This window comes from Nanorana parkeri, unplaced genomic scaffold (assembly GCF_000935625.1).
Source record: "Nanorana parkeri isolate BGI_ZX_2015 unplaced genomic scaffold, ASM93562v1 scaffold602, whole genome shotgun sequence".
Classification (NCBI taxonomy): Eukaryota; Metazoa; Chordata; class Amphibia; order Anura; family Dicroglossidae; genus Nanorana; species Nanorana parkeri.
In genome coordinates this window covers 310,322-337,668 of record NW_017306870.1, presented here as the reverse complement: position 1 = coordinate 337,668, position 27,347 = coordinate 310,322, and the positions used below count along the sequence as shown (strand labels likewise).

The window sequence follows — 27,347 nt, the reverse complement described above, 5'->3', positions numbered from 1 at the left end:
TAGATTATTATTATTATTATTAATAATAATAATAATAATAATAATAATAAAATGTTACTTAAAGTATATTGCAATCCACTGATGCACTTTGCCAAAGTACATAGTGGCACCAGTTGATGATATCAATTTGTTGCATCAATTCTCTTATGACGTTACCAAAGTTGCGCCCACATCTTACAACATGGTTTTTAATTATATCAATACATGTTTAATTTTACTCCTATCTGCAGCCACAATGAAACATTGATTTTGATTTTTCTGAACAAGATATTATCAAGGGCTACATATTTGCTTGGAATTTGAAGTTGATAGGTAATTAGAAGGGTAATTATACACAGTACCTATTGTCTTCTCTCTCCTTCTTAAAGTATCATGAACTGAACAGAAAAGCCCTCAATATGTCATAACATATTGCCCTTGACTTCTGAAACCCAGGGGAGCACTATAGCATTTTGTAGAGACCTATTAGAAGCAGTGCCTTATATCTCCATCCAACCCTAACTAATGACCTGGATGTGTAACAGAGAAGGTTGTGTGGTCCTGTCCTAACACCTGCTGGGATGCTGACAAGGGTCTTCCTAGTGCTCTTTCTGCTTCACCTTTGATTAGAATTAATGACAGTTCCCTGAGGTTGTAAGCTCACTCCCCATCCATCTATCAGGCCATGACAAGAAATGCACCAACACCATTTCCTTATCACACCAATGTAAATAAAAAAACAGCTTGCCAGTATGGGTCACCACATTAGGAATAACAGATAGAACAAAAGTTAAAACAAACTTTCTGCCTGAGAAGGATAAGATAAATTTGACATAAAATATTCTTAAAATCGATACAAATGTGCAGTTTTTACAGAGCGACATAACGCTTTAAAAAAATAATAATTCATATGATGTTGTGCAAAATTATTGTTTGTTGCTCACTGCTTTGCTAACCTAGAGAGGTACTTAAATTCTTTGTCACCATAATTCATTGTCTGGCCTTTGAACTTAGGTCAGTTGACTTGGGAGGGTCACTAAGAGGCTTTTCGATAAGCCAACTCCCAATGTAAAAGCGGAAGCATAGGAAGTGCTAATCATAAAGTGCACAGGGAGACATAAGTGTAGAATCTACTGAACATCCTTTAGGTAGCAAAATGGTGTTTTTATTGGAGAATTTGGAGGTGGGGAGACAGAAGGGTGTTTACTTTTTTCATCCTTTGTTACAACCTAATGCTGCAGGATGTTTATAGACTATACATTTCCACATGTGCTACAGTGGTAACAGGCTGCAAGTGTTATTTCACAGGGCATATTTCCTTTTTTTTGTTTGTTTAAGTGGACCTTCCAGGAAACAAGGGTGATGTCACCGCACCTCACCAATGCCTCCTGAGACAGCTGTGTGCTTGAAATCCCACAATAATAACCCCTGCAATGAGCTGAAGTTCATTTTCACAGAATTTTTATTTTTAAATCACCCTTGCAGGTGAATTGACTTTGGGGGCTTTCAAAAAAGTGGACCTTTCATTTTCATGGATGTTTGTGCCATTATCATGGTAAAGCTTATGTGAGATTTTAGTGGCTGAGTACACATCTACTAACAAACCATGCTTGCGTTCTTTGAATTGCAGTGTTGGGGCACGTTTTCCTATGTGCCCTATCTGTGTGAACAGACCTTTACATCCAAAAATCCTTTAAGGGCCAATATTTGTCTGTCACAACTAATTAATAGCTAGCTCTTCAATTGTTAACACTTTAGCTACTTTTTTCTATTTTTTTTAGATTATAACTTTCTGTTCAAAAGCTGCCTTTTTGACAACACTTCACTGCATCCTTTCAAAAAAAAAGTAAAAACACCTTGCGCCCAAAACACCACACAACTTCACCCCAAATAAATGTATTGACCTCATCAGCAACATCCGCAGTGGGTGTTTGGTAGTCCTATGTGATCCAGGTGTGATTAATTGTATTGAAAATCAGCCTCTCATCATCAATTTCACTACTCTGCTAAAGACCCTGTCTGATATGGCACGTGCAGCAGGCCAGGATAGTACCTGAAGGTGATTCTGGGCTACCTCTAGCCAGATACATCTTTGCAACCCAGTAGTCCATTGGAAAAATGCATGTTACGGTTACAGCCTTGCCATCCCCTGCCCATTTATGCTTAACCAGGGCAGGGACAGCCTTATGAAGAAAAAACAAACAAAAAAATTAAAAGTATTAAAAAGTAAATCTGAAATAATGATTAATGAGAAATAAGAAAACACCAAATAGAGATCGAGGTAAGAAAATGCTAATGTGGGATATTCCCAGGCCATGAACTAAAGGTCAGGGATTATTTCTGGCAGCTGGTATGAAAGCAGTTGAAGTGCCAATGTGGCAAGCAGGGGCCGGGGGTGTGGGCCATATTGTTCTTACGGTTCAGCAAAAGCCTGGCATTAGAAAGTTGTTATTGGACGTAAGATTGTATGCTACTTTTTTTTGCTGCTGACTGCCCTTTTCCTATTGTCCCTGGAAAAAGACTCATAGGAAAAGGCCAACAAAAGGGAACAACATGAGTGTTTGCTTGAGCAGGGCATGGACAGCCTTTACAGGGAAAAAAAATAAAATAATTTTTAACAAAAACACAAACAATTATGGGGTAGAAATATGTTAATGTTGGACAGCTTAGACCATGAACTGAAGAAAAGGGTCTGTTTTCAACAGTTCATAACCATGTATGACTCTCCTGGCAATAATCCTTATATAACCCCAGCTTTCCAAAGCCTTGTGCCATATTCACATAGGAGGAGGAGGTAGAGGAATAGAAGGATGGGGAGGAGGTCACATTTGCAAGGCTCACCACCTACTACATCCATTTGACAGCACCTCTATTTCTTCTTTTAGGCTTCTCTGTCATTTTTTTGCACTGTCTAGCCACTGTACAATATTTGTGGCTATTATCTCTCAGAAATTACAGTGTAAATGTTTATTGCAAGATAAAACCTATTACTAATTGCTGCCTATTTAAGTGCCTGCTTACCGTCCTGATGCTAGCCATTTTCTACCAAACACATACCTGAAGTCTAAATTTTGGGAACAACTGTGGATAGGGGGATGGGTGGGGTTGAAGTATTTTTGTGCACTGTTTTGACATTTTATTAAACGTTTAAGACAATGCAGTAATGTACTGTGAAAAATGAAGCTCACAAACTACTACTAAACAGTTTTGCCACTGGCTGATTTGTGCAAAGGTGGGGGCTTTAGCTATATTTTAACTTTCCTAAAGGCCGTGACACACTGCACGCGAAGCAGCGCGGAGCGGTGGTGCGCTGCCTTTGCGAGCAGTGTGTCATGTCACTTTCTTCTCGGCACCTCAGCTTGCGAGAGCTCGCAGAGCTGAGCGTGCCGAGATGAACAATTTCAACTTCAGCCAATCGGCTCGCGCGTATAAACCGGCGCGACGGGATGTGACGTCTGGCCGGTTGTTACAGACGAGCCGATTGGCTGGAGGTGCAGTCAATCATCTGACTGCACTCAGCTCACACACTGCACGCGAAGCTCCGTGCCGGAGAGCTTTGCTTCGCTCTGCACGGCTTCGCGTGCAGTGTGTCACGGCCTTAAAGGTTTTAGATCTGTTGTGGCTGCTACTTCTACCATTTAATCCAGGGCTATTAGCAACCCCCAAAAAATCATTTTTTTCAGCCATAACTACCTAAAAAAAACTTTTTTTAAAGTTGAAATTAAACATATTGGGGTTCTGTGGCTGTGCATCTCGCAAGCATGTACAATTAAAAGATTGTTGTTCTCTCCTTGACACCCTCAACGTTGCATTAAACCCTAGCATATAAGCCCATATCTACTGTATTTAATACTTATAAAGTGTGATTGAAATCAGAAGTCCTGATCTACATATACGTTGCTGACTCAGAATGTACTGAACACATTGGATTAGCATGACAGCCAGACAGCTAGCAATTTCAAATAGAGAGCAGTGGCAATCTCCTTATTCCTTATTTCCCACGAGAAGGTTTAAGGTATATAGAAGCACCAGCCTCTGGTACATCCAAAAGCAATATGCTGTTATGGAGCACTGCTTTTAGAAGAAATAAAAAAAGTATATAAATGAGAATGTACCAAGAATAACAATTATTGGTGTCTGTGCACAGTTTGCACAAATGTACAGATACAGTTTCTGTTAGACTAGAGCACATTATCTGCTCTTTATGCTTCACACTGGCAAACACTAGGGATGCACCAAATTTTCGGCTGCCGAAAATGGCACTTTTGGCAAAATGCCGAAAGTGGCATGTTTCAGCCGATATAGCAGTGCATCCCTGCTTTCTCTCCTCCCCGCTGGACGCTGGTCTGTGTCCCCTCACACAGCACAGCGTCCAGCGGGGAGGAGAGCAATGAGAGCGGCCGGCGTTTCTCCTCCCGCACCGCTCAGCCTCCTGTGACAGATTAGAAGTGTGAATCTGTTGATCCTCCATGATTAAAGTTGAAACCTGTGGGGGGAAAAAATACACTCACATATACAAATACTGATACGACACACACACAAACATTAACACACATACCGACATCACTCACAGAAAACCTGACAATACACACACAAACCATCACAAAATTTATACTGACATCGCATACAAAGAGACCATCAAAAAGACATATACTGACATTATAAATACACCCAGACATGAAGACTGGTACCACATATAGTTACATTTTATTTTGAAGTATGACATTATATAATACTGTATAATTTGGCAAGCAGCCCCCATTGGAGAAGAAAATTTGTCCAGTGGCCTCCACGTGAATTGAGTTTGAAACCCCTGGTCTAACAAGTAATTTTCTTAGTTTCTAATATAACAAACCTCTAGCCCCTATTATCAAAGCCTCATGTGCACAAACTTTATATTTCCTTTCTACATTTCCACTGTTAAGCAAACTGGCACATTTTTGCTAGATAGTTCTAAAAATTAAAGCCAAACTTTAAAAGTAATGCCTGGCAACATGATTAGAAAGAAGTGTTGCTTTTTTATGAACATTTTAGTTATTTGCAGTCCCTGTGATGCTCTAGAGCTGATGGTAGTGATGCTCTAGAGCTGATGGTAATAAGTTACTACAGAAGATATCCCACAGCTGGCATTTCTTTGCATGCTCCTTTGGTTTCGCATGACCCAAGTGTAGCTCTTATCCCATGACAGGGAAAGTAATACTGCACTAGATATTAAAGCATTTTCTTTCAGCTACTTATTCTATAAAATATTAATTACATGCCAGCAAGGGTGTGCTGTTTATACAATGTATTAGATAACAGAATTCCTGCTCACCCCTAAATCAATAAAAGCCTGCTGAGCATCAATCATCCTAACCTCCGTCTCTCTCACTATTTTCAAGTACTATAATAATCATTTCCCCTCATTCTTAAACCTCACCTACAGCATTTCATGAGACCTGCAAACCTGATATATCCATCAAAGCCAGGATGGGGTAATCCTTTGTAACATTCTCCTTGTATGTTTACATTGTCCAAATTCCAAACATCCATATGCTCTCCACAATTACAAATATAACCATAATGAAGCCCTCTTTATTTTCACTGCTGAATTCATAGTGCATCAATATCATAAGGCAGTGGCGAACCTAAGGAACAAAGGGCCCTGGTGCAAGATTTTTTTTGGGCCCCCTCCCCCCAAACACAGCGCTCTCCTCCTGCAGCGCTCGGCCGGCTGTCACTTTCTCTCCTTCCCGCTGAGACACAGAGCAGCGCCCAGCGGAGAGGAAAGAAAGCACGGATGCGCCGCTGTATCAGCAGAAAAATGGCACTTTCGGCATTTAGCTTTATATAACAATAGCATTTCTGTATAAAGTACTGCTGAGATTTGTAGTCCTCTATAGAGGGTGCCATTCTGCATTGCTGCAACAGTACTTTATACAACATTAGGCTACAAATAATAATTATTTTAATGAATTATTTACCCTTACCTCTTCTGGCTGGTCTTCTGTCTTCACCTGTTTCCTATGTGTTTTCTGTTTGCTGTGTCCTTACTGCCGTCCGAAGTCCCATGATGTGCCTGCAGGGCTGTCTTCAGTGCCTCCTTGTTCCGCGGCTCCCTCCTCACAGTGGCCGGCGGGCCCCATACTATCTCAGCCGGCGGACAGGCCCCCCATTTCAGTGCGTCGCGGGGCTCCCCACCCCCCATTTTGGATTGTCAGATGTTAAGATCAGTATCTGGCGGCTGGCGAGCCCCCCATCTCTGTGCCGGGAGTGTTGTATGATCCTCCCGACGCAGAGAATGGGGCCCACTGGCTGCTGGATACCGATCCTGTGCTATCCGTCGGCCGGCAAGTCCTCATCTCGCTATATACACATTGTCCCCCCCATCTTGCATCTCTCTCTCCATTGCCACCTCTCTATACACATTGCCCCCTCTATATACATCACCCCCCTCTCTATATACATTGCCCTCCCTCTCGCACGCTCTGCCCCTCACGCACACAGCCGACAAGCCCAGCGGAGTGGGCGGGACTGGGCAGTAGCGGCAGCGCGTTTTGATTGGTGGAGGGTTGCCATGGCAATAGAATGCTACATAGTTACATAGTATTTGGGGTTGAATAAAGACATACGTCCATCAAGTCCAACCCATATAGGTCCACGCATCATCTCATTCTAAGGGATACTGGCATCCCTGGGTATTACGGTCCCTCAAGAAATTAATTTTTACTATAATTTAAATAAGAAAGTTAAAAAGTATGTGGGGGATGCTCACTGGGGACAGTATGGACTTCATACTGTCCCCAGTGAGCATCCCCCCAACATACTTTTTTTTTACTGTAATTTAAATAGTGATAAAACCATTTTTTAAAACATCTCTAATTGATGATTTTCATGATCTCCCACTGATATCTCCCCTGCGCAATGAGGACAGAAAGCAGGGGAAGAATCCACAGAAGCCGGCACCAGATTAAAAAACTTTTTCGTAAGTAAATTCTTTTGCGGTAAATGCACTGTACTATTTAATGTCTGTTATTGGCTTTTATTTTTTAAATATTTAGGCTATTTCTTAAAGGGAAAGTAAATAAAAAAGAAAAAAAATGTTTTATTGTAATTATGTATCATGCTTTTTAATAATTAAATGTACATGCTTTGTTATTATACCGTGTGATATACTGTATAGACCACAGTATTATACTGTGTGAACCAGCCCGGCCCTCGATTTGGACCATTTTTTTTAATTTTGGCCCACTGTGTATTTGAGTTTGACATCTCTGCTCCATACACTCCAATGAGGTTGAGAATGTGACGGGCATAAGAAATCTAGTCTGATTGAGTAAACACAATAAACATATTTTAACAAATCAGGATATTTAGATGAGGAGTGATACCATGGTTAGCAATCTGATAGCAGCACAAAGTGAAGAATGAAATGCTAAAACTGTTGGATTATAGGATCCTACCAATGGAAAGAACCAGATTATTAAATGACCTTCAGGAAGGTACAGAAAAATTGTAATGGATGTTTCCTTCAGAGAAGAACATGACCTCACAAAAAGGGCTCAGAATATTTAATGAGACAAAGTTTATCTGAGAAAGGACAACAAAAGCATTAGCAATTCTGGAATAAAAGGTTATCCCACAAAGTCTCTTGAAAGGGAAATTGTATGGGAGAAGGTAAAATATTTGCACCTTTATGCAGATAACTGCAAGGGAGTATGAAACTATTTTCAGCAACAATATACTGTGTATGGCATTTCACAAAAGAAAATAAAAAACAGAAGGCCTTAGGGATATGCCAAGGTACTATGCCAAGGTAAGAAATACAAAATACCTAAGTATTGAAAACTGATTCCTGTAGATAGGAGATCCCTACAAAGGGGAAATGGCTTGAAAGGGATCAATCATCTTAAGGAGCACACACCTGAGAATAGGAAGCAACTCCACAGCAAAGACAAATGCAAACATTAAGGATGCAGCTAAGGAGTGATCCAATAACTAGCAGGTAGATTCCCATATGGAAAATGGTGAAGAGGCTTTTTTCAGGGAGTTATGCAGAAGAGACCAAGGATTGGTGGAGTTGATCTACCTAAATACGAAAGAGAATGTGTATATCTACAAAGAGCTGCTGTAGAAGCAGAGACTTGTATGAGGTCAAACCACCTCATCTACAGACTTTCTGCAGTGAGGTGCATGCAATTTTTTGAGCACAAGAAGAATCTGAGATAAACTGATCAATAAGGGAGCCAAATGGGTATCATCAGCTTTTTCAGGAATAGAGTCTGAGTGCTCCTTGCATGGACATCAGGCAATGAGTAAGTTTAGTGGCTTTTAGAAGACGGTCACAGCTGATAAGTAAGTAATTAGGGACTCTTTGTAGAAACCTCCAGGGTAAGTAGGTCTACTATGGAGAATATACAGTCTTTCATTTTTAAATAGTAAATCCACTCTAACATACAAGCACAAATTTGAGTCACACCAAAATCAGACAAACAGTAACACCAAAAACCTAAAACAGAGACATTATTCAAAAGATGAAAATAAAAAATCCTTAAGGTTAAAATATAATCAACCTGTTTGTTGGTATATTTGATAAGGTGGACAACTAGATCACCCACGTGGGTAGAAACATTTTTTGGTACAGGGAAAACATTCCCATGATTCTAGAGGTAGATTTTAATCCTCATAAAGGATGGATTTACAAACAAAGTATAATGGAAAAGTCTTTAAAGCTCTATAAGGCCCAATGCCTGGGGCAAAAGGTTGATCAACGTATTGCTTGGTAAAACACATCAATCAAAAAATCTATAACTTTTGGCAAAAGGGAAGCTATTTTTTTTTTAAACACAGGCTCTTGAGTAGAAGGTTGTGGAAGCTCTAAATCTGAAGCAGTGACAGTTATAGGAATCTCAGGCATACTAAAGGGCAAGGGCTCAATAGCAGGTTCAGTTGGGGAATGTAGTAAAATTCATTTTGAACCCTTAAATCTGTGCATTAACTGGGCACAGACCAATAAAAAAATCCAGAGTGGGTATCAAAGGTCTTGTGGCTGTATGGAAACAGTGGGTCACAATAGGGACTGTGTCATAGTGCAAGACTAGAAAAAAAAACAGCTGACAAAAAAGTACACAAAGGCCTGAATACTGCTAAGATCCAGAGCTGAAGAGGAAAGGCCACATAGAAGATTAGCCTGCAAACTACAGTTTAGTGGGGTGCAGAAGAAAATCCAAAGCAAAGTTAAGAAAAGGCCTGTGTATAACAGCCTGAAGGGCTTTTTTTATCAAGTGAGGTAACAGAGACAGGGTCACACAAGTAGTAATGTCATAGCTGTGGACTTTAAAACGGCCAGCTTCACTGTACGGCAGCGGCCCCTTGCCTGCTGACAAGTCGGGCACACGGTCACGGACCGCGTGCCCGACTTGCGGGAGCAGCTACACGGTCTGCATCCGACGGATGCAGACCGCAGAGCTGCTCCTGTTAGCTCCGGCCGGAGCACTGTCAGTTCTGAGTTTCACATATGATTACATGCGGTGTGCAGGCGTGTACATGCAGCGGCTGTCACCCGATCATTAATTTGAATGGGTGACAGTTGCTGCTTGTAACATATACAGACATTAAAACTGGTACCGTATATAGTAGCGGGACTAACACAGGACTAAAAAATTTGTCCAGTGACCCCGACTAAATTGAGTTTGAGACCCCTGCTGTATGGGCTCCTCAGCAGTTGGCAACCACTTGTATCTTCCTCCGCCCACCCCAGCTGCTATTGGCTAAGAGGGAGAGTGCAGCACTGCCATTGGCTGCTCATGTATTTTAGCAGAGTAAGGACAGAGAAGACGCATCAAGGCTGCTTGGGAGAAACATCGCCCCCCCCACCCACTACCCGGAGAGGAAAAAGAGGGCATGACAGAGCACATGATCTAGTACATCAAAACTGTAAGTCCCTTTCTATCTTACACCGTTGTCCTCCGCACTCTGCGTTACACTGCTGTCATCCGCACTTTGTGTTACATTGCTGTCATCCGCACTTTGCGTTAGATTGCTGTCATCCGCACTTTGTGTTACATTACTGTTCTCCGCACTCTACGTTGCATTACTGACCTCCGCACTCTACGTTGCATTACTGAGCTCCGCACTCTGCGTTGCATTACTGAGCTCCGCACTCTGCGTTGCATTACTGAGCTCCGCACTCTGCGTTGCATTACTGAGCTCCGCACTCTGCGTTACTTTGCTGACCTCAAAAAAGGTCACAAGCACTCCAGCGTGTAGAAAAGTCATTGTTTATTGACGTCACAAGTATATTTATCTGTTTTGCCTGAGGAAGGGACTTTTCTGTTCCAAAACGTCGCTCTGATGATGTGACACCTGTGAAGTCATTAAACATTGACTTTTCTACATGCTGGAGTGCTTGTCACCTTTTTGAATTTTTTGGATTTATTTTGCGGAGGCATCCGCGGTCATTTCAGCACCCACTCTATAATTAGGGTTTTCTATCCGGTCAGAAGTGCAATGGGTGTGTATGGTTTTTGAACATTACTGACCTCTGCACTCTGGGTTACATTACTGACCTCCGCCCCCTGCGATACATTATTGACCAATGCACTCTGCGTTATAACTGACCTCTGTCCCAATACTAAAAACCGATACCAGCACATTCTTCAAATTGACTTAGGTGTCTTAAGGTGCCCATACACCTTACAATTATCTGCAGATTGTCTGTGGTCATATGGAAAAAGTGCAACAGATTGGCCCAGGTGGAGATTCCTCAATCCACACAGTTTAGCACAGATGGAGGAATCTGTTGCACCTTTTCCATCTGACCACAGAAAATCTGCAGATAATTGCAAGGTGTATGGCCAGCTTTAAGTCCGGCACTTGCTGTGGACCTTGCGGCAGCCTTCTGGGGAGCCACGTAATGCCTGCTTACAGTGCTTCTGCCACCCACACATCTCCCCTTACTAAGACCCTCCCCACCCCTCCTGACGAGCTCTGCCCAAGACATTAGGCCAGAACCCCAGAGTAGAGCAGCAGCACAGAGTATGTGGCAAATGTATATACTATTATTCCGCATTGCTCTGTTTTGCTGGGATTTCTAGTCCTCTATAGCTGATGGTATTATTCCACAAAGCTGCATAATGTGTTGCTATCGTTTTGACTGTGGTATCTTATGTGCCCCCCCTATATATTGTTCCTAGAGTCGCCACTGATTGTAAGTGATTGAATCCACATTTGAAATTGCTTTAAAAACCTGTGAAGGCTTTTAAAGCATTGCGTATGAACAATTGTGGATGTAATATATTGTTTACAGTTTCATGGGCACATTTAATTTTAAGGCTTGACATTTTTGGTATCTATTTACAATGCAATCTAATATCGTGTGACATAATCTACCACCATTTTCCTCTCCTGGGTCTCTGCTTTCAGAAAATGTTTTGGGATTCTAAGTAACTTTTTAGTCTAAAATGTGCATTTTAACATGTGTGCAAAATAAGAAAACAAGGCTCTGGCAGCAAAAGGGTTAAAGGAGAGAAGCTGAATCGGAAATTATATGGTGAATATATGAAAAATACAGACAGCATGCTCAATTCACAAAGCTATCACCCCAGGATAAGGATCCACATTTTAGCTCTGAGAGCTGTCTGGAAGGTACTGATGGCAAAACTTTTTCAGAAGGCAGCTAGAAGAGGGCCTATAGAGAGGTGGAAGTGTCATTGCAGTAAGTGTCTTTGCTGCTAAATGCAGAAATTAAGATGAAGATGTAACGCTTTTCTAAAAGTGTTTAAAGGTTCAGTACCACAGGCTTATTTTTTATTTTTAGGTAAAAGGTCTGCTTTAAGCCAACTGCTCTTGTAGTCTTTTTAAACCGCCGACAGGATGTCGCTTATGTTACCTCATTACAAAAACACATTCTGTATATTTCAACCTATTTATTTGAGCACACTAGACTCTTAAAGAGCATAAGAATAAAATGGGATAACAGATAATACAATTTTAAAAAGCTGATCATTTTATAAATGTGATTATTTTGAAATACTTTACAATAATATAAATGGAAAAAAAAGTTGGAATTTGGTTTTAAAATGTCTTACCTAAGAATGCAAGATTCTTCTCTATCAGTTTTTCTCTTAGAAGCACTTCATGCTCAAAGCCAATAGCACTAAAACACCAGGTGGTCAAGGAAATAACATCATTATACTGTATTTACATACATAAACATTTATGTTGTAGCATGCACACTACTGTCCAAGCTTACCATACTCACTTTATCTGGAGAGTGGTTATATAATTATTATTATACAGGATTTATATGCGCCAACAGTTTGTGCAGCGCTTCACAATATAAGGAAGACATTACAATCACAATTCAAGACAAGATGGTAAGGAGGGCCCTGCCCCTGAGGGCTTATAATTGCTTATACATGATGTCACACCCTTTTCAAATCATGACTTATTTAAATCTATAATGAAATGTATAACTATAGGTCCAGCCCTTCCTATTGGCCGGTTTGGCCATCTATCATATTACAAATTTGAAGGCTCAGAAGGTGGGAGGGTATGGGTCCAAGCTTGACTTTACAGGAAGAGTTGAAATTTTCATAGAACTTTATCTGCCCACATTGCTTGATCTACTGATATTTTTGAAATGTAGTTCACCACTGATTTTTTTTCTTTTGTATCATAACCTTAGCTTTAATTGTCTACGTTTATGACAGATGTAATTCTAAGAACAATGTACAACATTGCTGTTGTCAGTTTGGGTGGTTATGCTAACAATGTTGCAGAAACTGCCAGCTGCCATGTATACCAACCCTCTAAACAAGACAAACGTAACCCCTTCCAGCTGTTACGATGCAAATTTAATACAGGAGGGTTAGGAGGGCTTTAAGCAGGGCCGTCTTTAACGCAGGGCAAAGAGGGCACTTGCCCCGGGCCCTGTCATGGTTGTGGGGCCCAAAGCAGCTGCCCCTTGAGCCCGCTGCCCGCCGCGGTCGTACCGTAGAATCAGCACAGGAAAAAAAAACCTTCCTGCATGTGGGCAGGAAGGTACCAAAACATCACATTAGATGGGGGGGTTGGGACGTACCAACTGTTCCGTACGACTCGTACGGAACAGTTGGTACGTCCCAAACCCCCCATCCAATGTGATGTTTTGGTACCTTCCTGCCCACATGCAGGAAGGGTTTTTTTCCTCAGGGGCAGCCGCGGAGCTCTCACAGCTGGAGGCTGAGCAGCAGAGCCTGTGTGTAGTCAAGTCACTGAAATGGTAAGGTAAGCCAGCAATGATCTGGAACTGGGGGGGAAGGGAACAGCAGCAGCTGCTGAGTGAGATGAGGTTGGGGGGATAGCAGCAATTGAGGCTTGGTGTCTGGCCTGGGGCTGAAGGGGAAAGCACAGCAGCTTAGTTTATATGGCCGACGTGGGGGGGGAGGGTGGAGGGGTTCTGCAGAGATCAACAGTAAAAGCAAGCAGCTGGCCTGGTGTCCAAGACTGAATAGGGGCTCGACCCTGGGGTGAGGGTAGGGCAAGCTTTTGCAGAGGACAGTTAGTTTATCTTCAGAAGCAGATGGAGACTATGTCGGCACGCTCCTGCCAGCTCCCGCCCCCGAGACACGGCCAGCACAGTACTGGTGAGTGGCGGCCTGGAGAGCCATGAGGAGAGCGCTGTGGAGAGCGCTGGTTTAATCAGGGCCCTGTGGGGTCTCACTAGGGCTCTGTGTGGTCTAACGAGGCTGGTTAGACCCCCACAGTGCCTTGGTGAGACCCCCACAGGCCTGCTACCCTGGTGAGGCCCCCACAGAGCCCTGGTTTAGCCAGGCCTCTGCGGGGTCTCACCAGGGCTCTGAGGGGTCTAACCAGGCTGGTGAGACCCCACGTAGCCCTGGTGAGACCCTACAGAACCCTGGTGCTGGTGAGACCCTTCTGAGTCCTGGTTTAACCAGGCCTCTGTGGGGTCTAACCAGGGCTCTGTAGGGTCTTACCAGCCCTAGTTAAACCCTACAGAGCCCTGTTGGGACCCTACAAAGCCCTGGTGAGACCCCATAGAGCCCTGGTTTAACCAGGGCTCTTTGGGATCTCACCAGGGCTCTGTGGGATCCCACCAGGGCTTTGTGTGGTCTAACCAAGCTGGTTAGACCTTACAGAGCCCTGGTGAAACCCTACAGAACCCTGGTTTAACCAGGGCTCTGTGGGGTTTTACCAGGCTCTGTGGTGTCTAACCAGTCCCCACAGTGCCCTCACTGAGCCATGGCTAAACCAGGGCTTTGTATGGTCTCACCAGGGCTCTGTGGGGTTTACCAGGACTGGTGAGAGCCCTGGTGAGACCCCACAGAGCCCTAGTTTAACCAGGGCTCTGTGGGGTTCACCAGGGCTCTGAGGGGTCTCACCAGGCTGGTGAGACCCCACAGAGCCCTGGTGAGACCCTACAGAACCCTGGTGCTGGTGAGACCCTACAGAACCCTGGTGCTGGTGAGACCCTACAGAGCCCTGGTTTAACCAGGCCTCTGTGGGGTCTACCGGGGCTCTGTAGGGTCTCACCAGCCCTAGTTAAACCCCACAAAGCCCTGTTGGGACCCTACAAAGCCCTGGTGAGACCCTATAGAGCCCTGGTTTAACCAGGGCTCTTTGGGATCTCACCAAGGCTCTTTGGGATCTCACCAGGGCTCTGTGGGGTCTAACCAGGCTGGTGAGACCCCACATATCCCTGGTGAGACTCTACAGAACCCTGGTGCTGGTGAGACCCTACAGAGCCCTGGTTTAACCAGGGCTTTGTGGGGTCTCACCGGGACTCTGAGGGGTCTAACCAGGCCGTTGAGACCCCACATAGCCCTGGTGAGACCCTACAGAACCCTGGTGCTGGTGAGACCCTACTGATCCCTGGTTTAACCAGGCCTCTGTGGGGTCTAACCAGGGCTCTGTAGGGTCTTACCAGCCCTAGTTAAACCCTACAGAGCCCTGTTGGGACCCTACAAAGCCCTGGTGAGACCCCATAGAGCCCTGGTTTAACCAGGGCTCTTTGGAATCTCACCAGGGCTCTTTGGGATCTCACCAGGGCTCTGTGGGATCCCACCAGGGCTCTGTGGTGTCTAACCAGTCCCCACAGAGCCCTGGTGAGCCCTCACAGAGCCATGGCTAAACCAGGGCTTTGTATGGTCTCACCAGGGCTCTGTGGGGTTCACCAGGGCTCTGAGGGGTCTCACCAGGCTGGTGAGACCCCACATAGCCCTGGTGAGACCCTACAGAACCCTGGTGCTGGTGAGACTCTACAAAGTTGCAAAACTGGATTCACACCGTATTGTAGATACTTATAGACACTCATGTATTACTACTTAGCTTTTCTGTACATGTAATGGATACAAACTATAATATAAAACTCTACATTTCTTTGTATATTTTATTTGAATGGTGGGCTTTTGTGCAACGTTCCGTATAGTTACATAGGTTAAAGGGTTTCTAAACCCTCCGTTTTTTTGCATATATCTACTGCTGGCAAGCAGTAGATACATGCAAAAAGTTGAAGAAAAAAAAACGCTTTAAAAGCGGTTTAAACTTGCCGCTGTCTTCGCCGCGCGCTCTCGTCCGAAAATCCGAACTGCTCGGGTGGCTGCAAAGTATCTTGGGGCGGGCGCATGCGCAGTTAGGATTTTCGGCTGGGAGACAAGGAGAGACGCAAGGTAAGTCAATGGACACGTGCACCCGCATGCAGACACCGTGGGACAGGAAGTGCCAGCAAGGACAGAGGGGTCAGCGATGGATCGGAGACCCGCCACAGCGCTGGAAAGAAGACTGAAAAGGACAGGAAAGAAGAGGAAGATCAGATTAAGATACATAATTTAAGGTAAGTGTTTTACTTAACATTGGGGGGAGGGGAAGTTTTTTTGACTTTAATGTCACTCTAAAAAACAAACAAAAAAAAAGACACAAGTCCATCGAGTTCAACCAAATATTGAAATGCAAACATCGTTATATAAAAATATAATGAACACATTTACACATATATCCATCAAAACAAATAACCGGTGCAGAAACATGTATGTATTATGCCTAACAGATGTAGCTCTCAGAAAGGTTAAAGTACAAACCCAAATTGCAAGAGATGAAATGCATAGCAAGATGCCTAAACATCCAGTAGAATAATAAAAAAAAGGAAATAATAATTGTACTGGGTCAATTGTACTGTTTGAACCTCTGGTAGCATTGGTGCTTTGTGACTGGCCACTTAGGTATCCTATGAGATCACAGGGATGTGAAGAGAGAGGACTACCTCTCTCCATTTCCAGTGACCAAACAGAAGTATACTAGAGTATATTAAAGTGTACCTGTTGTTTTACCCTTCATGGGCAAAGCACATTTTCGCTTCTGTTGACATGGAAGGATCACTTGTTCAGAGATTATAAAAGGGCCTCAATACAATTAGTTACAGGCCTCTACAGCCAAAGTGTCAGCGGTGCTATTATTATTATGTTTATTTATCCAACTTTATTCTCCACCGAAACAAAATTATTACAGAGACTGCCTAGCTAAAATTCTGGGCAGGCCAGAAAATTAAAAATAGACAGATAGGTTCTCAGAAAGTAAAGGAATGAGAGTGGGAGGAAGAAGGTAAGCAGAGGACGAAAACAGACAAGGCATAAAATGAGAGCTTCAAAGCGATTTCTTAATGCGATAGTGGCCGAAACACTTAGTGATGGTCTATAATGTTACTACCTGTTATTGATGGATCTCGCTGACCAGCAGGCAAAACTTGTAAATAATCTCACAGGCCATTTTCCGCCCAGCGAAAAACTGAGGCCTGGCTTCCCGTAATCCTCAGAAACCTTCCTGTGAAACAGCCCCCTGCCATTTGCAAAGAGCTTGTCTCTGTGCTTCACTCTGTGCATATATAATTAGAGAGTTATATTTAAAATCAATACACAATCCTTCAAAAGACATTATGCTTTTAAAACCTTAAACTTCCAATTGATTTTTAACTATTTTATGTGCCCTGGAATTAACATGTAATTTCTGAAAACTTTCGCCCTGATGTAACACTTCCACATGGTCATAAGTCACAGGGCGCGTGTGGCTCTGGTACTCTGAGCCAACAAAGGCTGTATGAGGAACACACCTCCTGATTCTTGGTTGAAGACATGAGCCATTTCACTGCTGATCACAGAGCTCAAAGAAGCCAAACTATATACTGGCCACTAGGATGCATTGTTGGCATGCACATTCATCCCAAGAGAGTATCTGTGTTTTTTCTTTTCTGTTAAATAGAGCTACAGGATTATTTAATACAATAATGTAAAGGAACCTACTACAGTTATTATAAGTTCATCTTACATAACGTTACTGGTTGTAATAGGTTATTGTGTTTTACATATAACCATTGCCCCTTGAAATGCCTTACTGAATAATCCTTTAATCCCTGAATTGTTGCAGTAAGTGCATGTGAAGAAGCAATAACATGCATGTACACAGACAAACCTGCGGCCATTTGATCGTATATGCACTTAGTTCTCCTGAGCACAATGTGAGGGAATGTCATCCGTAGAGACAACTGCCTTGGTTTAATGCAGGTGGAACCACTCCCTGACATACTACCCAGCTCTGGATACACCTTTATATAAGAAGCCAGCATATAATGGCTTCTTATAGCTTCAAGGTATGAAAAGGGTGATAGAAAGGGTTCTGAAAGGGAAAAAGGAAAAGAGAATACCAAAGAAGAGATGAATTCATAATATTGAATCAGAAGAACTTCTATGGTTATAGTATGAGTAGACAAAAATATTCCCTCATTTTGGTGCATGCATTTTAGAGCACTGAGTCAGACAGTACTGCTTCCAACATTGAGAGCATCCGTTTCTTAAAAATAAGCCTAGTGACTGTTCAACAGAGATGCACTCAAATGGAAAGGCCGGATACTTGTGAGTTTAATGCTTAAAAATTACAACAAAAAAACATGGAATTTAAAAAAAATATATGACGACATGATAAATGCTTTATTGCCTCCAAAAAGCTTGAAAAAAATAGCTAACACATAAAACCATGTAGTAATACAAAACTATTTTTCACTCTTTCACCTTGTACAAGTCAATACAAGTGGATTCATATATTAGTAGTTTCTCTTGTCCAAAAATTACATACGGCCATGGCTGCATAAGACAAAAATGCTGGCGATCACACAAGTGGCACCATAACCAACTCCACAAATTAAGGGTGAAGTCTGTTTCTATTGTAGATTTTCTCAAGGGAAGTAAATGAGGCAAAAAGAAATCCCATGGTACATAACTCTTTTGCCTCTTTATAATATTGGTCATAGATTCTACTATACTACAGGTGTTTCCTTGAATGAACACATTACAAAGCAATTCTCTCTTCTCAGACTGCCAGGCATAAATATATAAATGTTTTACTTTGTTTCCAGATACCTCCATTTGTCTGCATATCCATCTCACTGCATCAAGAAAACACCTGCATGTCTTTCTTTAATACATCTTACAACCAGTAATAGGGAATATAAAAACATATACATTTTATAAAGGCCTGTCACATGTAGTTCCTTTAAATCAATCTTGTGAGAATGCACAAAGTCAAAGCTAGCACAGTAATGCCACTTCATATTGCAAGGATGATATTTCTCAATATCTCCACAGAGCAATCAAGCATTTCCCTGATAGTTTCTATCAAATGCTAATCAATTATTTCCTCACCAGCCATGACTTTTTTTTTCGAACCACAAAGCCATTACAGTCCATTATAACTCATTCCTGGCTGCCAATAGCTGCAGATATAATGAGAGCAGCTTGTTGGCTGTGTTTAGAGATAGGCAGGGTCACAAAAGGTGTACTATATTTGGCGTATGACAGAAGTGCATTAAAACCTCAAACTAATACTCTAAACACTTGTCCGCTGACTGTAGTGGTGGAAATCCGTGCATCCCAACCAAGTTAAAATGTTAGTTTGGTATAAGCCGCTGAGCAGTATTCTTTGCTAGAATGAAACCACATTAAACGTTAAAGGAGGACTATGGTGTACACCTTTTTGTTGCATTTTTAGTTTCCTTATGATACAGGAATACACTTTGCAATATACTCCTGTAATCAAAAATGCACTATAAGCTGGGCAGGGCTAGGCTCTGTGCCGAGAAGAGTTCCCGACAATCCTCCTCAGCCATTGAGTGACAGCAGTTTGTAGGAGCTGCTGCGTGTTAATGAAAACATATGCAGACGACCCCCGAAATGGTTCTTTTTAGATTGGTTAACATTACATCCATTTTACACTGAATTCAGCTATTTTAATAATCATGATTGTGTTCTCAATCCTTGGATAATCTAGAAAAGCAAATAATATAATGTATTTGAATAATTTTTTATGCCGTAACCAAATACAAGTCATAACTACAACGTTGAATGCACACAGTACTAGGCATACGAGACCAAGATGGTGTACAAATGCATGTTTACATAGCATTGTTGGGAGGCAGCTTATACTGTACATAGACAATGATAACCTGTACGGTGGAAGTATGGAGGTTGCCTTGCATGTCTTCATGTCAGGAGCAGGGATAGGTCAACGTTCTCAAAGTCAGCTTTATTTGTATATATTCTCACAGTGGGTATGAAAGGCAAGTTGGGGGCTTTCTTTACCATTTACACAATGTATATCACAACACTCTCCATTGGAATGGGCTTGCATAGAGGTTATCCAAAGAGCCCTACCAAGTGCAGAATAATACCTTGACACTTCTACATATACATTTTGTTAATTCAGGATTGGGGGTGGATGGCTAAATCTTAAAGGATACTGTTTGATGCAGTCAACTAAAGGTCCATTACAAGAGTCATTGATAATGCACTGAAAGAGACATAATAATAGAATTATTAACAAAAACATATACTTAAAGTGCACCTGTGTCCAGACTATGGACATAAAAGTATTCATATATTCTTAAAAAGTAATACAATAACTTTAAAACAAGCAACCCCTGACCTCTCTAGCTGATGTACTGTGAAGTAATTTATCCTCAAATCACAACAGAGACTCTAAAGTTCGGTTTCAGTCAGTTTCTAGCATCTTAGAAGCATCTGCTGTGTGTTTGCTTAATGGTGATGTCAGGCTGCCAAGATTTTGCTCTCTATAGATGACAAAAGAGCTGAGTGATTTCAATGCTTCTGCTTTAAATTTTAAAGATTCTTCACAATGCCCACAACTACATAGGTTAATGAAGACTTGATTTAAAGTGCTTGAGAAGGATATATTAAAGTGGACTTTCCATGAAAAATGGATGCTTGGCTTTCCAAACAACTTCCCCCATCCCCCAAACAAAATTAGCTGCAAAATTAGGATTTTTTGCACTCACTGTAAATCCTTTTTCTCTGCATTTATTGGAGGACCCAGCTCTGCTTTAGATAATCATGGACTGGGTATATCGCTACTTGCAGGAGTTCTCTAGGTTCACTTATAAACAAAAGACAGCGCAGGTGGCAGCCCTTGCAGGTTGCCAAAACCCCCTCCACTGTTGTGAAAACTCCGTTACATGGCATAAGCAGTATTATTATTATTATTATTACATAGTATTTATATAGCGCCAACAGTTTGCACAGCGCTTTACAATATAAGGATATTACATTTACAATACAATTCAAGACAAGATGGTAAGGAGGGCCCTGCCCCTGATGGCTTACAAACAACACAACACATGTGGCCTTAGCAAGCCAGATGCCAGGTCCTTCAATCATTGCAGAGAAAAGGATTTTATGGTTAGTGCAAAAAAACTCTATGTTCTCTTTTGCTTGGAGGACACAGCTCTGCTTTAGATAATCACAGACCAAAGCAGTGCCACAGCTGTAACTGTCTTACAGAAAAATGATATAGGCCAGACAAACTGCTGCCTGAAAAACTTTACAACCAAAATTGGTATTGGCTTAAGCTGCCAAATCCACCTTGTAAAATTTGGTGAATGAATGAACAGACGAACAAGTGGCTACCTTACAAAGCCAAGAATTTGATGCCTGATGGCAAAAATCAGAGGATGCACTTACGCCCTTGTTGAGTGCTCTGTTACTGGAAATGGTGGTCCTTGGTACTTGATTGCTTACATTTGTACAATGGTTCAGCAGATCCAGCTTAACATCATAGAGGTCAATGCTGAAAGGCCGTGCTTGGATCTTTCACAGTTAACAGGGAATCTGCCTGACTAAACCTAGCTGTGGCATTCAAATAAACTCTAATCACCCTGACTACATCCAAGCAGTGTAGGGCCACTTCCTTAGGGTGGACTTGTTTAGGACACAATGATGGAAGCACAATGTCCTCATTTAGGTGTGAGGCTGACACCACTTTTTGCAACATACAGTCTTGGATGCAGGGTGGCTTCATGCTGACAAAGCTCCAGATATGGCGGTTTGCAGGATAACGTGGCCAGTTCAGATACTCTGCGTGCTGAAGTGATGGCCACCAGAAATCCTACTTTCTGAGAGAATGTCACCAGCAGGATCCATTGAAGCTCTCGATGGAGGGATTTTGCAAAAACTACCAATACTAAATTCAGGCCCCACAGTGACAATGGTGGTCTTACAGGAGGCAGTACTGAAGAAAAAGAGAAGTCACCGGCACTCCAATTGTGATAACAATACATCTTTTTATTGATGCATGTTCACATTATAGCAAGTAAATTATGTTTTGGGGCTGCATCGGGTCCCTCCATCAGGAAAACAATGTGAAAAATACACTGATTTGTAAAAATACATTGTTTGCCTGATGAATGGACCCAAAACTTTTTTTTTTTATTAAGTATTATGTGTACTGTGTATGTATTATTATTATTATTATTATTATACAGGATTTATATAGCGCCAACAGTTTGTGCAGCGCTTTACAATATAAGGAAGACATTACAATTACAATACAATTTAAGACAAGATGGTAAGGAGGTATTATGGTAAGGGTATTATGTGTTGTATGTGTACTGTGTGTGTACTATGTGTGTACTATGTGTGTACTGTGTGTGTATTATGTGTGGTATTCGTCTACGGTATGTGTATCATGTGTTGTATGTGTGTACCGTGTGTGTTATGTATTGTAATGTGAATGTATTATGTGTTGTTTGTGTACTGTGTATTATGTGTTGTATGTATGTACTGTGTGTATTGTGTATACTGTGCATGTAAAGCCCGTGATACACTGCACACGGAGCCGCACACAGCAGAGAGAAGTGGTGGTGCGTGGAGCTTCGCATGCAGTGTGTCTAGCAATATGCTCTCCCTTGATCAGCTAGGAGAGAGCTGAGCATTGCGAGATAAAAAATTGTATCTCTAGCCAATCGGCTCGTACGTATGAATCCGCATCAGGGCGCAGATTCAAGGGTGCAGCCAATCGGATTCCACCAGACAAAAGCGTCTGGTGAGATATGAAATACCTAATATTTATTAACTAATAATATTAAATAAGAAAAACATTTTTTTAATCCGAATAATCAAAAAAATAAATCAACCAACTAATCGATGAAGAAAATAATCGTTAGATGCAGCCCTAGTAGGCACCGCATCTAAGGAAAAATTTGGGCGACTAGATATGCTTTAATCTACACTAAGTGCAGCTCTGATGTGACAGACAGCTTAGACCCTGCACACTCTCTCATGTATGCCAAAGCATACATGGTCCTTAATCAAAATTTAAATTTACAACAGAGGTTACATTATTCTATGTACTATCTGACAAAAAGGGAGGATATATACAATATGCATGTTCTATATGAATAAGGACAACAAATCGGAACTAACTACATGAGATATGCTGTATAATCTTAACCTGCAGCATCAGAGAGCACAGTTAAGCAGCACTGAACATTAAATATCCCAAAGGGAAAGAACCCTCTGTGTGACATGAAAAACAGGATCACACACTGTTACCGCTGACACAAAATGCAGCAATTAAAAATAGGAAATGTTCCTGAGGCAAGTTATTTAGTGACATTTAGGATGCTTTGTAATCTAAAAGTTTTTTTACAGCAATAGTAATTAAATGAGATTGAAGGAGCTTCTCCCCTTGGCACAGTGACTGGATTTTACCTGTTGCACCTGGTTGGCGAGGACAGAATCTGGAATTAAGGATGGATCACGCATCATGCTGTTCAAGGCAGGCTTTGTGGCTGAAAGAAAATAGTACACGTAAATAGAAAATATTCATTGGTAAGCTGTAACTTATACATACTCTAATTAGACTAAAAACAATGCTTATTATTATAAATGATGAAACTGGGGTACAAAGCTATAGACATGCAACAGGTACAGCATTTTAATTTAAATTATCATAGGTAAACAAACTTCAGTCAGTAAGGTCTACTTTCTAACTGTAATAAAGGTATCAACACGGAAAATTCTGTTTGAAGCAAAATCGATTTCTAAATATCTTTTTTTAATTCCTTACTTTTTTATTTATTTTAAAACATTTTTAATGTACCCTGTTTTAATGTTCATGGAAATGACTGTTATAACAGCCATTATCTCTGATTTCACTGAAGGAACACGAAAAATATGCAAGGAGATAGCGTTTGGCCATTGAAGTCCCTCAAACCCAAAATTAAGCTGCAGGCCAACAGGACCCAGAGATGCATTGATGGGGACTTTAAGTACTGTATATGGACAGGTAGAGGACATTCATCATTTTACAAATACAGTTAAATGCAGAAAATGTCAAATTTGTTGGAAAACCTTTGCAACTACTTTTTTCCTTTTATCCACAGAAAAGGTAAAGAGAAAAGTCATGACGGGTCCTGGTTGTGGTTCTCTGTGCAGGGAAACAGCCTAAAGAGAGAGTGCTCCTGTGGTTGCAACTACTGATAATTTAAGCTTGCTATCTGAATCAACACAGTCACGTACTGGCCATAATACTTTCATTTGCACCAAGCATTACATTTTCAGGATAAGCTTTTGGCTAAAGTGTACTTATACACAAAGCTGCAACAAAATGACAGTAAAACAGTAGAAAGGTATCATGGCACACTCACAACCAGCATGTAAAACAACTTGTCTCACCACTAAGGTTAATAACAGAGGTTTGGAAACACGTCTTCTGCAGAAAATGCGTGTGCAGTAATCATCTTCCGCATGTTCTTTTATGGTGTCTCTGTGCAGATTCATTTGTTTTTGTAATTTTTGTCCGGTCTCACCAATGCAACATCCCTGGCTGCGCATGTTGCAAGGTTTCTCTTGTGTGCAACACATTGTGTAATGTAATTTATTTCACTAATGCAACTTAAAAGGTGAAACTAATATATGAGATAGACTCATTACATGCAAAGCAAGATAGTTCAAGCCGTGATTTGTCATAATTGTGATGATTATGGCTTACAGCTCATGAAAACCCAGATCCACAATTTCAGAAAATTTTTGGCAGTGTGAGCAGGTGCCAAGTCTTGCTGGAAAATGAAGTCAGCATCCCCATAGAGCTCGTCTGTGGAAGAAAGCATGAAGTGCTCCAAAATCTCCTGGTAGACGGCTAAGTTGCATTAGTGAAATAAATGAACTTTTGCACAATATTCAAATTTTCCGAGTTTCACCTGTATATTGATGTGTGCAGTTTCTCATCCCTGATGGATACTGTGGTGTCTAAGAAATTCATATGTGTGCTTAAACAGTACATTTTTAGTTTGGTTGCAGGGTGAATTGTATTGGACTTCTCAGTCTGCCATACATAAGTTACCATATTGTGGTGCCATTTTATTTCCTATAGCATTACACATACACTGAAGACAAATGTTATTACTATTTAAATAGTTGTGTATTGGAAAGAATTCAGTGAGCTGTGTAGCACCCACTACACTTTATTTGTAGTTTGGTGGTAACTATAAGAATTTGCGACAAGCAGCAATCCTATCCTTGCAGGGGATGATGCTATTGAGAGATCCTACATCTGCAGTTACTAGAAATGTATTTGGTGGCAATTGCTGTATATTTCAGAGCCTGTTCAGGAAATCAGTCAGGGCTGTAGCTACCATGGGGCGAGTAAGGCACTCGCCTCAGGTGCAGCTGAGAGGGGGAGCAGTCAGGGCTGGCACAGGGCGCCATGGCAACAGGGATGCAAGGTGGCCAACACAGCCGTGGTTCAACAGGGAGAAGAGGGGCAGAACAGACTCCAGCCTTTCCTCGGGTCCCCGCTGCTCTCCCCCGCCTATATGAGCAGAGGCAGTGGGGATTCGATGATGAGGAGGAGGGAGCTGTCATTCAGAGCGGCCTAGCGGTGAGGAGAGAGAGAGAGAGCCACTCGGCCCAGATCTGACAGCCAGCGGCTCTTTCTCTTATCACTGCTTGGCCATCCTGAAGTGAGAAGAGAAAGAGCCATCCTCCTTCCGCAACATAAAAGATAACTTGTCGAAAGGTAGTGTGAGCAATTACCCGTGGAATGGGTTTACAAAGGCTTGAGAGAGCCTAAATATGCCGAGTTGGTTAAGATCTCAGTTCCTTCCCTCCATTTCTTAAGCCCTCAGACTCCATTCACACCTAAACTACACCTATTAGGCACGTCCTACGCACCATTTTTTGTGAGTAGTTTTGCGCGTTTTCTGCGCATGTAAGACGTGTATATGGTAAGTCTCGTGTTTTTGTCCGCAGATTGTGGCATATTGATGTGCGTTAAAACATGCAATAATAATTGTAATGCGCATTTTGATGCGTTTTCTAATGAGTCAATGGGGAAAAACTCTGAAATCTGCCCAAAACTAGCTCATGTATGACAGGCGTACTTTTACTTGCGATAAAACGCCCAGGTGTGAAAAGGGGACATATAACTGAATGGGGTTCCTCGGGTTGAGGGTTTTGTCGCACTGAGCGACAACACGCTTAGGTGTGAATGGAGCCTTAAAGAGGAGATGGTTGTCCTTTGCTATCAACCTGGAGAGGCACCAGTGTAGTAGTGATAAGCCCATAGCCTAGTGAGGTTCTGTCCACTGAGGGAGAAAGCCTTTTGGGTGGGGAGGAGTGTGATTTTCATCTGCTGCTGCCATGAGTTACTAAAGGAGACCATCTGGAATACGGCTGAAAGATCTATCTTTTTGTTGTGTAGATGCCCGCCCCTCCCCAAAATATCGTATTACAGGTACCTGTAGCTTGCCAACTGAAGCTTAGAGGATACTTTGAGCAGCTTTTTTCTATTAAGCATGACCACCCATAAACATAACATGTAAACAACACCTATGATTCGCAAGGCAGGGCAAGGATTCCATGTTATTTTGCCATAAAGTGCTTCCTGGCAAGTACAGTTTCCCAACCTGTATTTCTACAGGGCTACATCTCCCCCCCACCCCCCCCCCCCCCCCCCCCCCCTTATCCAGACAGTCTTGTGCTAAAGAAGCTCAGTGTGCAAACTTCTGCCATGCAACAAACCTTTCAGATTGTTACACACAGGTGACAAGTAGATTAGCATGGACAAATCAGTGAGGATTTGCTGTGTGTGAATAATGACATACTGACAGAATTGCAATAAAGGGATTGTAGTAATAATAGTAATGATGGACAGCACATGCATCTTGAATACCGAGAAAAAGACCTTTGACCCTTGTATATAAAAGTCCGCATATTGGAGGTGTTCTGCAAGTCCTGACTACTTTTCTAAGCTCAGAAAATGGGATCTAGTCTGACCCCTTTTTGTAACCTTTTAGGAACAGATGCAAAAGGTACATCCTACTTAAGCCTGAAAAAAGACTTGTTTCCTGATTCCCTAAGATAATCACAAATTCACTTTTGTAAACATGTTCAGAGGCATCAAAGTCACCTCCCAAGAGGCAAAAAGCCATCACTGTTTTTTTCTGTAGACGAGCCATTGTGCTTGATTATTTATTAAAAGGGCAACTGGAGAAAATACAGCACACATAGGAAAATTATAACATAGTGGTCAATTTAAATAACAATGGGGGACATTTATCAAAACGAGAGCGGACAGAATCTGGAGCAGTTGCCCATGGCAACCAATCAGCATCTCTCTTCAGTTTGTTCAGGGAAGATCTGGAAATGAGACAAAGAAGTTGATTGGTTGCAGTGCAAATCTGCTCCAGTTTTGATATATTCCAATGTATTTAATACATGCAACCTCTTTATCCTAAAGATGAATTCTACATAATTTATACCAATTAATTTGCAAATTATACTCATTTGTCTCAAGTAGAAGACATTGTTAAAGCCTCATTTTTAACAAAGAAAGCATGATTTGTAAAAACTGGGCAAACGTTTGCTTAATTATATCTGCAAAAAAAAATCTATTATTCTCCACGTGGTGTTACAAAGTAGCAAATATAACCAAGCTGAGGTATTATACATAAATGTTTTTAAAAAGCTCTGTCAAAATAAAAAACGCTATAGCAAGTATTCAGTTCTGTCCACAGAAGTCTCTAAGACCTTGCTTTTATGGTGGGGCGG

The 27,347-nt window shown here is 41.8% G+C and overlaps 1 protein-coding gene across 1 annotated transcript in view; it reads right to left on the bottom strand.

Moving 5' to 3' along the window:
• The window catches only part of CUNH15orf41 (chromosome unknown C15orf41 homolog), a 307,340-nt gene that overhangs the window by 129,964 nt on the left and 150,029 nt on the right, over positions 1 to 27,347 (bottom strand). Inside the window, exons 7-9 of the mRNA XM_018562822.1 lie at positions 23,007 to 23,086; positions 19,742 to 19,791; positions 12,048 to 12,115 (exon numbers count right to left, since the gene is read on the bottom strand). Of these exons, the coding sequence (XP_018418324.1) occupies positions 12,048 to 12,115; positions 19,742 to 19,791; positions 23,007 to 23,086 (198 nt within the window). The remainder of the gene's footprint in view (positions 1 to 12,047; positions 12,116 to 19,741; positions 19,792 to 23,006; positions 23,087 to 27,347) is intronic.